At 33.1% G+C, this 12,938-nt stretch overlaps 1 protein-coding gene across 1 annotated transcript; it reads right to left on the bottom strand.

The window, feature by feature from the left end:
* Positions 1–4,341: 4,341 nt before the first annotated feature.
* On the bottom strand, positions 4,342–6,976 carry PDLIM1 (PDZ and LIM domain protein 1). Its single transcript, XM_012939183.3, has 2 exons — positions 5,540–6,976; positions 4,342–5,006 (listed from the first exon to the last, which is right to left on the bottom strand). Exon 1 carries the CDS (start codon positions 6,593–6,595, stop codon positions 5,630–5,632), a length of 966 nt encoding a protein of 321 aa, XP_012794637.1. The 5' UTR covers positions 6,596–6,976; the 3' UTR covers positions 4,342–5,006; positions 5,540–5,629.
* Positions 6,977–12,938: the final 5,962 nt, after the last annotated feature.

Raw genomic sequence — 12,938 nt, 5'->3', positions numbered from 1 at the left:
TGTGAATTTTTTACTGATGTGGTTGTGATCAATCTGGTTCTGTGTAGTGTGGTCCGCTGATACCCATGTAACTTTGTGTATGCATTTGTGTGAAAATATCGGGCCGCCTATAACCATTTTGTTGGATGCGCATAGATTTGCGGATCTCTCACCATTCTCGTTCCTTTCTCCTAATCTATTTCATCCTATGATATCTTCATACTCGGTGTTTTCCATTCAGACTTTAGTGTTTATATCTTCCATCGGGATGGTCAGGTCCTTTCCTGGACACTTCGCTCTGATCGAGTATAGCCTCTTGTAGAAGTGATATTTATCGTCGTCGTTGCGTTCATTGGTTTATGCATAACATTGGATAACATTCATCGTGATTCCCTTCTTTGCTTTGAAAGATGCTTTGATGATCCTGGGTCCACGAGATTCCCACCTTATAAGTGTATTTCGTGCTCATTCAAACAGCATCAGAGCAACTCCCATAGTGTGTGGAGCATTTTTCTCTTCACGACCAAAGTACTGAAGCATCTTTCTCAATTCTAATGTTTTCTGTTCAGCTTGGGTTCAATGTGTTTCGCTGATTCCAAGAACCGCTAATTTGTATTTCATTTGCGTAGCTAATTGACTGGCCGTCCCGGTCTCTTAAGTTGTTCTAACATTCCATGCACCCATTTTAATTGTTGCTCTGGTTGTTAGAAGAGGCATCGGCCTCATGACTTTAAAAAATATCGGTTTTCACTGTGAGGCATCATAATTCTTCCTTCAACTCGGAGGACAGAGTTTAAAAGTGTTAAATCGTTTAGTGCTTTTTAGCAAGGTTATATTCTACGCGATGTGATTGCCGGCCCTATGCCCAACCCTCCTCCAAAACCACGTCACAAATCACATCGTACATTAGACCAAAATACAATCATTTATATACTTAATTTTAAACACTTTATAGTAACAGATATAAGGGGAAATACATAGAGTTACTGAAAGTAAAACACTGAATATAGTTTGCTTGAATTTATCCAGGGAATATAATTATCCCACTAACGAAATCTATGTTGACTTGATACAAAAAATATCGACCTGAATAATGTCATATTTTTATCCCGTCATATCAAGCAGATTTGGTCAGAGTCTAAGAAGCCTGTGTATCTATATGTATGACTCGGACTATCGCGGAACATAAGATCAAGTAGCTCACGGCTATTCTAATACAAACGGTTACATTCCAGACTCAGTAAGGAAAACTGACATACAACACTTCAAAGACTAACTGGTCACACAGGAAAAAGGCGAAGTATAAGGGAGATTCGATATTCGGACAGAATGGTATACATAGTCGTGAACGCATGAAATTAGTTAACTAGAGGTCACAACAGCCTATCAGAAAAAGGTAAAGTTTATACGGTAAACTGAATCGGCAAAACACCTCTCAAGGTTACTGTCCTTAATATGACTTTGACATTATTCACAAAAAAACTGAGTAATTTCGTGATCATTTCCCACATAATTTACATAATTTGATGGATTAGTAAATCTCGAGTGAAAATTACATCTGGTTAGTACTTACACTGTTATCTAAAATTATTTCACTTATTATTTTCACAATTTTTATTGAACATACGATCTAATTATTATGATTTGAACACTCATAAAGACAAGCGGTGAAACCATAATATATGGATGACCTTCGAGTGACGTTAAAGTGACCTTTAGAGTGTCCGCCTAGTAACTAGGATCAAATAACGGTTATAAACCAGTGTGAGGAATTAGAATTATGATTTAAAGTTGATGGTTAAGGCTAGGAGTTAGATTTAGGGTTTTCATCACGAACTGACATAAGCTATAATGCCAAAAGTCTATTTAACCAAATGGATGAGTGAATTTCGCGCCGAAATTTGAGACTTGTTATTTTATACGTGATTGGTATTATAGTCTCGCCACATAAACATACATAATTTACAAATAATAGTATTCTATCGTTTTAAAAGATGTATTAATCCTAAACTTAGTTGCTTCATTTAATGATTAAATTGAATTGATAGTCGTAGAAACATACAAGAATTTATTGAATATAATGCTAGTTCTACTTATGTGCTGGGGAACAGTTTTTTTTAACAAAGGAAATGTTATTGACTTGTTTTCAAAACTTTTACGTTGTAACTGTTATTAGGGGCATATTGCTGTAAATCACCCACTAAATAAATCTTTCTGTTCAATCTCTTATTTTTAATGACTTTCATACTTAGTTGTGTTTTTTTCTATTTTGTTTGTTTAATTTCCTAAGGTGAACGCCTTGCTGAATTTTTGTATACCTAAGTAGATTTATATATTTCTTTTAGACTGAGTTAATTAATAAGACCAACATCTTACACAACTCTACAGGAAATCTGATTTCTTGTATACATTCGTAAATTGCTATATTTTAAGGTAACTGTAAGAAAAATCTTTTTTTTTTTACATTAGATTTGTAGGCATTAAAATATTTTCATTTCAGCATCAATGTTGGTATTTTAAAACATTATCTCCAAGGATTTCTGTACATTGCACCTTTAATGGACAATTCAGATTCAACGATGATTTCTATAAAAAAACTTGTGTCATTGCTTCAAGATCCCTACTAAGTCTTCTCAGCGAAATATTTCGTGATCAATCTAGGGAATACTGTTTGATTGACAACTCGTAATTTTCATTCTATAGGTGATATTTAGATGATGCTTTCAATATTTTTGATGAAACGAATGTTCCTAATAAAATACTACAGACGTTTAATATTTTCCGCTAATCGGTCACATTCACCCTATGGTCAGAGACAACCTCAGAATTTCACTTTCTTGATGTTTTATTCTAAAGAAAACCGAACGGCTCTTTACAAAGAACGGTTCATACAAACGCAATATGGGATGGGAAATATAAGGACTTCTAGTGTTGGGTTACACCGAGTAGAAAGAGAAATTTGATACATTTCTTATCCTCGAGAATTAATAGGTCTGTACAGAGAACACAATCGGAGTAAAATAGGATGGCACTGTGATGTTTGAATGAATTAATGATACATTTGTACTTGTTGTATGCTTGATTTCTAATTCTAAATACAGTACATTCGTTTGTGGTTATCTAGTACTTCGTGATCCGATTACGTTATTTCTGGGGTTCTTAGTTCATAATATAACTCAATTACTTATAAACATTACAGGGACCCAAAAAATGTCTATGAAAAATTGATTTCCTCTAAGGTTCACTAACAGCAACCTGGAGCCCAGACGCTTAACTGAAGAAACTCGCTTACTGAGGAAGATTTTTTTCTAGGACATTGAATTTAGAGGAGGTAAAGTCTAGGAGATCTAACAAAATTAGTCTTCCAAATTCCTGAAGGAGACCTTTTATTTAGTTGGAATACGAACTGTATTCTTCAGCAGATGTGCGATACCAGGATGTGTCTAGGATAAATCGCCGCTTCGGGCCACCACACTATATATCCATCGTTTTATTTATTCTTGTGGAGCTTGTAATACTGGTCACTCAAAGTGTGCCCATTCCAAACCCTTTATACAGGCACTGTCGAGCATGGTTATAGAATGGTGAATACAAGTCAGCCACTAGCTTAACTGTTGAACATCTAGTCATCTACCTCCACCAGAACCCCCAGTAAAATTTATTCATAAAGTAGGGCGAATTGTTTCGAAGGGAAGCTGAGCAAGAAACTTATAAATAGCGTGTGCTTCGGGTATTTGTCAGCTCACAAATGATCTTTGTGTTTAAAAGATGCATATTCAATTCGTTAGTTTACCATGGTCCTAACATACGAAGTGCCATTTTGTTGATAATTTTTGAACGTGGTTGTTTTCTCTTCTTTATTTTCCCGCATTCTTCAAGTAGACAATAATTTTTTAAATATCAGTTCTATGTCTTGTTTAGACACTTATTCGCTCATATTTTTATTTTCCTAATAATCATCAAATGGGTAATCTATATTTTGCTTCCATTTGTTAATTTATTTTTGTTACCCTTTGAGTGTTACGTAACTTTAAATTTTAACTGACTTTTAGTACCTCTGTTAATGACACAGTAATTCAATATTTTGTTATAGACCACTACATGTAAAAATAACCGTGAGTACGATTGAGCAGCTCTAGAAAATTATATCTTCTTAAAGAAAAATTTTTCCTAATGAACGTCTCCATATATTGATATTTTTGGTAATGCTAATTACTCTTATCTAAGTCGTTTAATTGTGAAGAGTTCGTTGTAATTATGAACAAAATCATTAACACTTTTACTTGAGATAGGCAAACTTTAATGATGTCTAGAATGAGAACGAAATTTTCTTCAGTAAACTATTCAGTAAATAAAAATCAACGTTAAAAAAAATCCATTTCAGCTACAAATCTCTTCTATCATTTCAATACATTAGCTTAACTAAATTTAAACAACTGATACGACCTGATCATTGAAACCACAGTATATGGTTAAAGATTTAAATCTGCCTCATCAAAAGTCGAAAGTTCTATATATTAATCACAAAGTTATAACCAAGCTATGACAATTAAAAAAATAGTGTTGATGTAAATTATTATATCCAAGCTCACATTGGAATGGCTTATGTTATTAGGCCATATAATTTAAACAATAAATTCGCGGACAAAATGAAATTTCATTACTTATTATATTTAAGAAAAATAAAACACAGTTCAAGATATTTTCTTTTCTATTATCTTCATTGAAATGATAATAACAATTTTGATAAGACTAAATTGGTTATTTTATTACCGGATACACAATCAATATTTAACGGTTCATACATTGATCGTATTAACAATAATCTAATCAATAAAATAATGAATTACTGAATACTTAAACAATTACAATTTTATAATTACGATCATTAATAGTGAATATTAATCAAGATAATGAAATAAACTATAGAATAAGTAGAATGAAACATCTAAAATAAAAGGGCTGCATGAGTTTGCTTGGAAAAAAAAGAGAAAAAACAAACAATCGACAGATAATCAGAAAGAGAGCTGAAATTAAAAAGAAAAAAAGGAAATCAATTTGTAAATTCTACGGTACATGAAATGTATATGTTAATCTTAGTCAAGGTTAAATGTTGGAAAACCTCACCTCTTTTGTTTGTTTGTTTTTCTTCTCTTCTCAAAGTAAATAGAAAGGTATATAGATTGTAGGTATTTATTTGTAAACTACAATAATAATAATAATGATCATACATTCACAACTATAATTATCATTCAGTTAAATAGTTTCTTAATCATTCAATCTTATGAATTGAAAAAGGAGTTGGATATATTGAGTAGACGGTTTGTTAAAAAGTTTGTCTATATTCAAATCATTTAATGTAATATATATGTTATAAATCAATTTACATGCCCAACTGATAATGAGAGTTAAGATGGGTTTTTTTTGTTGATAAAATATCCAATTTTGGACTAATCCTAACGATTTTGACAATAGATTTTGTAAACTAAACATTTTTGTTGACGGGAAATAATAATAGTTTGTTTCGTTTCAACAACAAAAAAAAAATGGTAAAACTCACTCAATCATTTTGATAGCTTCATGTGTAATTGGATATTAAATATCTTTCATAGAACTTAAATTATTATTTCTTTTTTTCAAAGTTCACATGTTATTTATAAACAACAACAGCTTTCATGCCAGGTTCAGGAGGTGGTGCAGCTTGTTTAGCATGAGTTTCACAATACAATTGTTCTTTAATGTAGAAATAACCAATATTACGTAAACCTATTCCACATTTACAACATTTAAGGCATTCAGGATGCATTGGGATACGACCTTGTACTTTAACAAAAACACCGCGTATAAAACCTCCACATGATCCACAATACATTGATGGTGGTGTTGTTGGTGATACTTGAGGTGCTGTACCATCATGTTGATTGCCTGTAGCATTAGACAATGTTCTTTCAAATGTTTGATTTCTATTTTTTTGATTATATAAACCCATAGGTGAATTATATGATGAGTGACTGATTTTTCTATAACGTCCCTCACCGACTTTTGTTAGTACGTTTTCTCCAGGTGCCGGTGGTGATTGACCAAATGGAAGTGGTGAGATATTGTGCTTAACTCCGATAGATGATGACTCTTCATTTTTCGATGTAGCCTCTAAATTAACATGAGTTCCATATGCTTGGTGATTGTTATGATTACTATTTGGTGACATTTGAACAGATGAAACAATTTTAGGTTGCCAAATAGTTTGTCGACTAACTGGTTGTGGAGAAACTGGTTTCGGTGATCTACTTAACGAATGTTTTGGTGATGGAGAAAAATTATTTTGATGTGTATATTGATTTACAATTTCATTACGTTGAACAAACAATTCTAAATCATTACTTGATCGTATGATCTCCATTTTTGCATCATCATGTCTCATCCATTTAGTTTCAGATTGATTAATTCGTATCACATGATCACCAGCCCGAAGTCCACTGTAATCAGCTATACTTCCAGGATTCACATGTTGTATAGTTATAGAATGACCAAAGTCAGTACCACCTTCTAATCGAAAACCCCATGGAATAGATGTATCTTGACGAATTAAACGAATTGAACAATGTTGAGAAGCCATTAAAAAGAAAGTGAATCTTTATGAGAACATATAATAAATGTTTATAACATAATTTGCTATTCAGTCTCTTCTAAAGTGAATGTCTTTTACATACAGTGGACAAGGGATGAAAACACACCAAATATTTCTTAAACAATCAAAATTATCACACAGATTAACTGTGTTGTAAATGACTTAGATTGGTTCCTTATATTAAATACAATTGGCTTAAATAGATAAGTTTAGTGGGAATGATAGGATGTGGCATATACATTTGCACAGGAAACACATAACATGTTGTACAAGACATGAATTGATACTGCCTAACAATTCATACTTTCTGCAGTTTATTGATATTTTTTCTCTCACACGCAAATTATTAGTTTATGCTGATGATAAAATGTATATTCATATTAGATAAAATAACCGTTTCTCATTGGGTAGAAATGAATTATTATTATTATTATTATTATTATTATTATTATTGAGGTACATTTAATAAAGATTAAAATTATCAGTCAAAATGAAGGGTACACTGCGAACAAATTGTTTATGTGACAATCAACAAGAAATTAGTTATTATTTTAAAATTGATGAATTATGGCTAGCAGTGGGATTCAGGAAGAGGATTTCATTCTATTTAGGACTCCCAAGATGGATGTACCTGAATCATATTGTTAAAGTTAACACGAAGACTCAGACCTAGTGCTTATCGCTTTAAACGTCAATGTGCTATCCGATAAGTTGGTGAGTTTAGATAGGCACTAGTTAGTTTATGGGTCCCAAACGGAACATAACATAAGTCCTGGATTCGGTTACTAACTGATATTTATCTGTTTTAAAAAGCTAATGATAAAGTGGCTATATTGAAGCAACTCTCAAGGGATCACCAGCAGTGGTATACAGGAGGCTCTTTTCATTCCATTTAGAACTTATAAAACAAGCGTACCTGTGTCTTCGAGTTGATGTTCATACTGAAACTCTAATACAGAACTCTTCAATCAGAAATGCAGCGAATTATCTTGAGGAGAACAAAAACAAAGACTGATGCAGAATAATATAAATTCATTTTATTTTCAGAAGGGGTTTTGTGGATATTATAGTAATTTTAATAGTTGAGGCCATGAGTCACTTGAAGCTAGATCACCATGGGAAACCTGAAAGCACTGGGTGGCCACTTCGTCCTGTTGTGGGACTCCTCAGCAGTGCTCATCCACCATCCGGCCTCGCGAGATCCGAACCCAAGACCTATCACTGGAGTTCAACCGGGTCTGTTGTGAAGTAGTAACTCACTGAAGACAATGGTGGGTGTGTCGCTCAATTTCGTGGATTATTTGATGTTAGGCATTAACACCGTTGGATGCCAGTTCAGTGGTCTAATGGTTAAGCGCTCGCGCACGAGACTGATAGGTCCTGGGTTTGAATCTCGCGAGACGGGATAGTGAATGAGCACTGCTAAGGAGTCCCACAACAGGACGAAACGACCATCCAATGCTTCCAGGTTTTCCATGGTGGTCTAGCTTCAAGTGACTCATGATCTCAACTATTAAAATAATTTTATTTTGTTAGGTCTTCATCAGCTGCATACAACCTATAATATTTCAAAATCAGTTATTATGAATATGTCAATATTCATAAATACGGTGATGAGTGATGAATATGTATATCATGATGTAGCGAAGATTCCAATAGAGTCATTAAGGTCATAACAATTTTTTATTTCAGATAAAGAAATAAAGTGTGGGATGGAAAGTTCCAGAACATCGAACTAGTGATTAGAACTCACAGAGTTAACAAACATTAGATGATTGTGTAATGAAGGAAATGAAAACAGATTAATGGCAATAAAGAAAGATATATTATAAAATTACTGAATTTAATGAATTGAATTGTTCATTACTTCAACTCTTTCTTAACGTTTGATTACATCATTGTCATTTTTCTTTCATTCATGTTTTTCATTCTAATTAACTTGTATTCTAGTTTATCGTTTGTACATTGACTGTTCCGATATTTCGTTCTGATTTTTTACAATAAAAACAAGTTTTTGATTTTATTTTCATTTATTTATGCCTGATACCCCTCGTAGAGCATAGACCGCCGACTAAGTTAATAAGGAATAAATAATCAGATTCTAAATCTTCATTGTCTAACGCTGTCCCAGTTAGAAGTGGTGTAATACAAGGTAGTGTCTTAGGTCCTTTGCTCTTTTTAGTGTTTATCAATTATATTTGTGAAAGTTTTTGTGTGGGTAAGTCCCTTCTATATGCAGATGATCTTAAAGTAGTATATTCATTTTCTCCACATGAGCTGAAAAAATATGCAAAATTGCATCAGCATGGAGCTTAACAAGGTAGCACAGTGGTGCTTAACATGGCAACTGGAGCTTAATACGGCTAAATTTGGATAGATATGCTTCGGCGATACATCATTCAACCTAGACATTACCATAAATGGAGAAGTGTTATCTAGGTTACATACAGTAGTAGACTTAGGACTTAGATACTCCCAAGACTTGTCGTTTACAGAACAGGTATTAAAACAGACCTCCAAGACTCAACGTCTAATAGGTTACATAACTCGAAACCTTTACAACAATGAGTCACATATTCTAATGTAAAAAGTTTGTACTCGACCTCTTCTAGAATATTGCACGTTTATTCTTAGCAGTGCGCGCATAGAGGATAAATTAAGGCTGAAATCAGTACAGAGACGATTTACACTTCGTGTTCTTGGAGCTGATTATGCCTTAACTTATAATTCTAGATGTAATAAACTTGGGATAGACCCTTTATGGAGGAGGAGACTCAAACTCAATCTTATCTTTTTCTTCAAACTACTGCATAAACTATCGTTTACATCCGATCACGCGATTCAATATGCAGAAACCTCTCATTATGACATCCGTAATTCCTTGGCACTAGTGAAACAAACTCATTCTAAATCATCTCTTTATATGAATTACTTCACCTGTAAATTTTCTAGAGTATGGAATAACCTACCACAATCTATCCGCACGATAAAATCACTCTCATTATTTGTTTGCTGTATCGATGCATACTGCTCCTCTGAAAATGCATTGAATGGTCTAGCACCTGTAAGTGTATCTCATTCTACAAGTAGTATTATAGGACCTTTAAATGTTTAGCCATCTTTATTAGTGAATCCCCTAAGTAAAACCACCGACTTGCTGTCAACATGTTAACACCGTCCCTAGCAAGTTTAACTAATTTGAATAACATAAACAGTATATCACTGTGTCACATGACACATACATCTAGGTAGACCTGATTCATATATTTTGGCAATTACCGCTTTGTTGTTCAGTGCTCTCTGTTTTCGTTTTAATTTCTCTAGTTGTCGATAATTATCATTAATTCGATCTGGCACAGGGAATGACCTTAATTACACCGTTCATAAATCAACGGGCTGTCCATTTAAGAAATATTAAAAATTTCCAGCTGATGCATTGGATCGCTGTAATACATGTACTACCTAAACAATTACTGAACTAGTATACTTAAAACTTTCTTCTATCACATGTTTGTTCTGTGTATCTAATGTTACTATTTATATCAAATTGATCATGCCTGTAAACTGGCGTGAATTCTGTAATTATTATTTTCAGAACATAAATTATTATTAAATAAATAGCTGATATTCTTTTGTAGTTCATAGATGTAATGTCGGATAGGACGTCTATATTTTTTCTCATCTTTTCTGTTAAAATTTAGAGACAGTTTTCCGTATGCTTAAAGAAACAAACAACCCTAGTTGAATATCGTGAACTACTTTTCTATATTCATAAGTATTATAATATATGCATTAGACCAACTACCAGTTTGTAATCTGGACTAAGTTTTGCCGTTCGCGTTTACATTTCAGCATACTTACTCCAAAGAAATTATATGTAGCATGAGGAATAACCATGTTATGCTTGTCTTTCAAACAGGTGTATTCAAAACACCAGGTGGTCAATGTATAATAAAGTCAGACATAACAAATGCTATGTAGCTATATTCGTTTTAAAAAAAAGACATATTACATTGAAAAATAATGTAATTTATATGGCTTCAGTGTTTCATTGAAAGATCATTAGGTGTAAAAGTATAATTTTAAAGGTAAAAGCCATGTGAAATTAATGGTTTTTGTTATCTTAAAATTATTTCATCTTTGTATATTGTTATATATAACCCAGCAAGTCTCAGAAACAGTTTTTTTTTGTTTTAAAAGTTTGGCAGGGGTTAACAGAAAACTAGATATGCGCATTTAAGTGATCTAAACTACAAATTAAACAGTTTCATCCGAAACATTCTAGACTAACAGTAATCATGAGTTAACTGATGATTAAATGCAATACGTATTTCTGAGGTTTTAATGAGAAGTTATGACTAACGGAGGTCAGTTATACCGTAAATGAGGTAGGTGGTACTGTCAGAAATAGATAATAATAGCAAAATATCATGAACTGGTCGACGTTGGAAATGTAAATCATTGGATATCCACTAAGTAGTTTTAAGCCAAGAGCTATCTACTAAACCTGTAGATCTAGGTTTTGATCCCTGGAGCAGTCATTGATGTAGATATTTAGGAAGTTTTGGACGACGGTAATAGTGTTGTCTAGTTTTTCTTTGTTTTCTAATTGTTGTCATGCTAAAGCTATTTAGTGACGTGTACTACAAATTGAATAGCTTCTATGATAAAAATTTATACCACTAATATTTATCATTTCATTTTCCGTTAAATTTATGTACAGTGTATTGTAGACAAGTGTAACATCACTGAATGATAAAGATGCTTTGAGTATAAGTACTGACAGTGCACATTTCATAAGCCTTATTTGTGATGAACAGTTTCATATTTTCTTATAAAACATAAACACTAAACGGTAGGGATAAAATGTTTTAAAGTAATTTATCAACTGAATACAAGTTTCTCAGTAGAAAAACTTGAGAATATACTTGTGAAAATGTGATTATTTCGAAGACGAAGAAAACATTTTGACACCTACACTACATCCATCATGTATCCTCAGAGTCGGACCAGAGTCAAACCTAACAGGGTCTTCTTTCCTCGCTAATTCTGCCCAGCCCGTCGCCTTGGTTGTGGTTTCACTAGATAGTAGATCGGGATAGTGGTAATCTCGTTAATCCATTTATATGCATCACCTATTAGATGACGAGGCATTTGACTACCTTATGATGGTCTAGTAAATGCTTCTTATATCTTGCATGCTTTTTGCCTACTTTTTTGAGGTAAACTATAGACTGATGATTTACTACTGTGTACCTTTTCAACTACGTTTTTTAGAGGAAAAGTATTTGATCTCTAAAGCTTTTGGGGAAATCCGAAAATATATCAAAGACTTATCTAAGAATGAATTTTTTGAATGTTTAGTAAAGAAGCTGTGATTTAAGCAGGGGTAAATAAATCCATTAGTTAGGCAGATATTAGTGACAGATAAAATTTATATTAGGAATTGAAAAAGGTTGAAGATGTTTTCTGTCGGTCTTTAAACCCATACCACTATTGTGTAGCATTCACGAAGGGATTCAAAGTCCAGTTGTTCACACTGGTTTCATATCTTAAGTAAAGATGGAACAACTAATCAATGTCACCTGATAACTAAAATTTTCTCACTCTATGATGAATACCTACGGAAATTTGAATTTCTTGAAGAATGTTATTTTTTAAAGCAAAGATGGATGGTGGCTTGCCGTGGAATCTAGGACGCAAGTTTCGTCCTATTTGGAACTAGTCAGCTGGATGTACCTGCATCTCAGAACCGATGTTCACCATGGGACTTGAACATCATTTGCAGTTCTAAACAACAGTGGGAGGATACAAGCAAACACCATCAATCAAATTTAGTATTTTTTTATTTTTATAGTTTACACAGTTTATTTATAGGTTGGAACTCTTTCCAATTGTTATATGCCGATGAGAATTATGAATGGAAACTTTTGAGAACTATTCATGGACCAATACGATACACATATTTTTACTGTACAATTGTTAAGTAGCTAAACTATTCATATTCATGTCCCTCTAATTACAAGCATTATTTTGAACTATGAACATTATTATACGATTTCTCATTCTTGAGTTACGCCCAGTCTATTAATTACGGTCTCACACATTCACAACCACTTTTGACTAAATTTTGTACAAATGTTATTTTCTATTTTATGAAACGATGTGGTCTGTTTGGTTTGTATATAAAGCCAGTATGTTTGAAATAAATGATTCATATTGCATGTGTTGATATTGGTGTTGTGGATTTAACAGGCAGGGTTAGTTGGAAAGCAGGACCGACAAGGACTGTAGACTGCTCGTACGGGTTTTATGTGTCATTGGTCCGGTT

This window comes from Schistosoma haematobium, chromosome ZW, assembly GCF_000699445.3.
Source record: "Schistosoma haematobium chromosome ZW, whole genome shotgun sequence".
Taxonomy (NCBI): Eukaryota; Metazoa; Platyhelminthes; class Trematoda; order Strigeidida; family Schistosomatidae; genus Schistosoma; species Schistosoma haematobium.
Note: the sequence above shows the minus strand (reverse complement) of the source record. Positions and strands in the feature narration are given on the sequence as shown.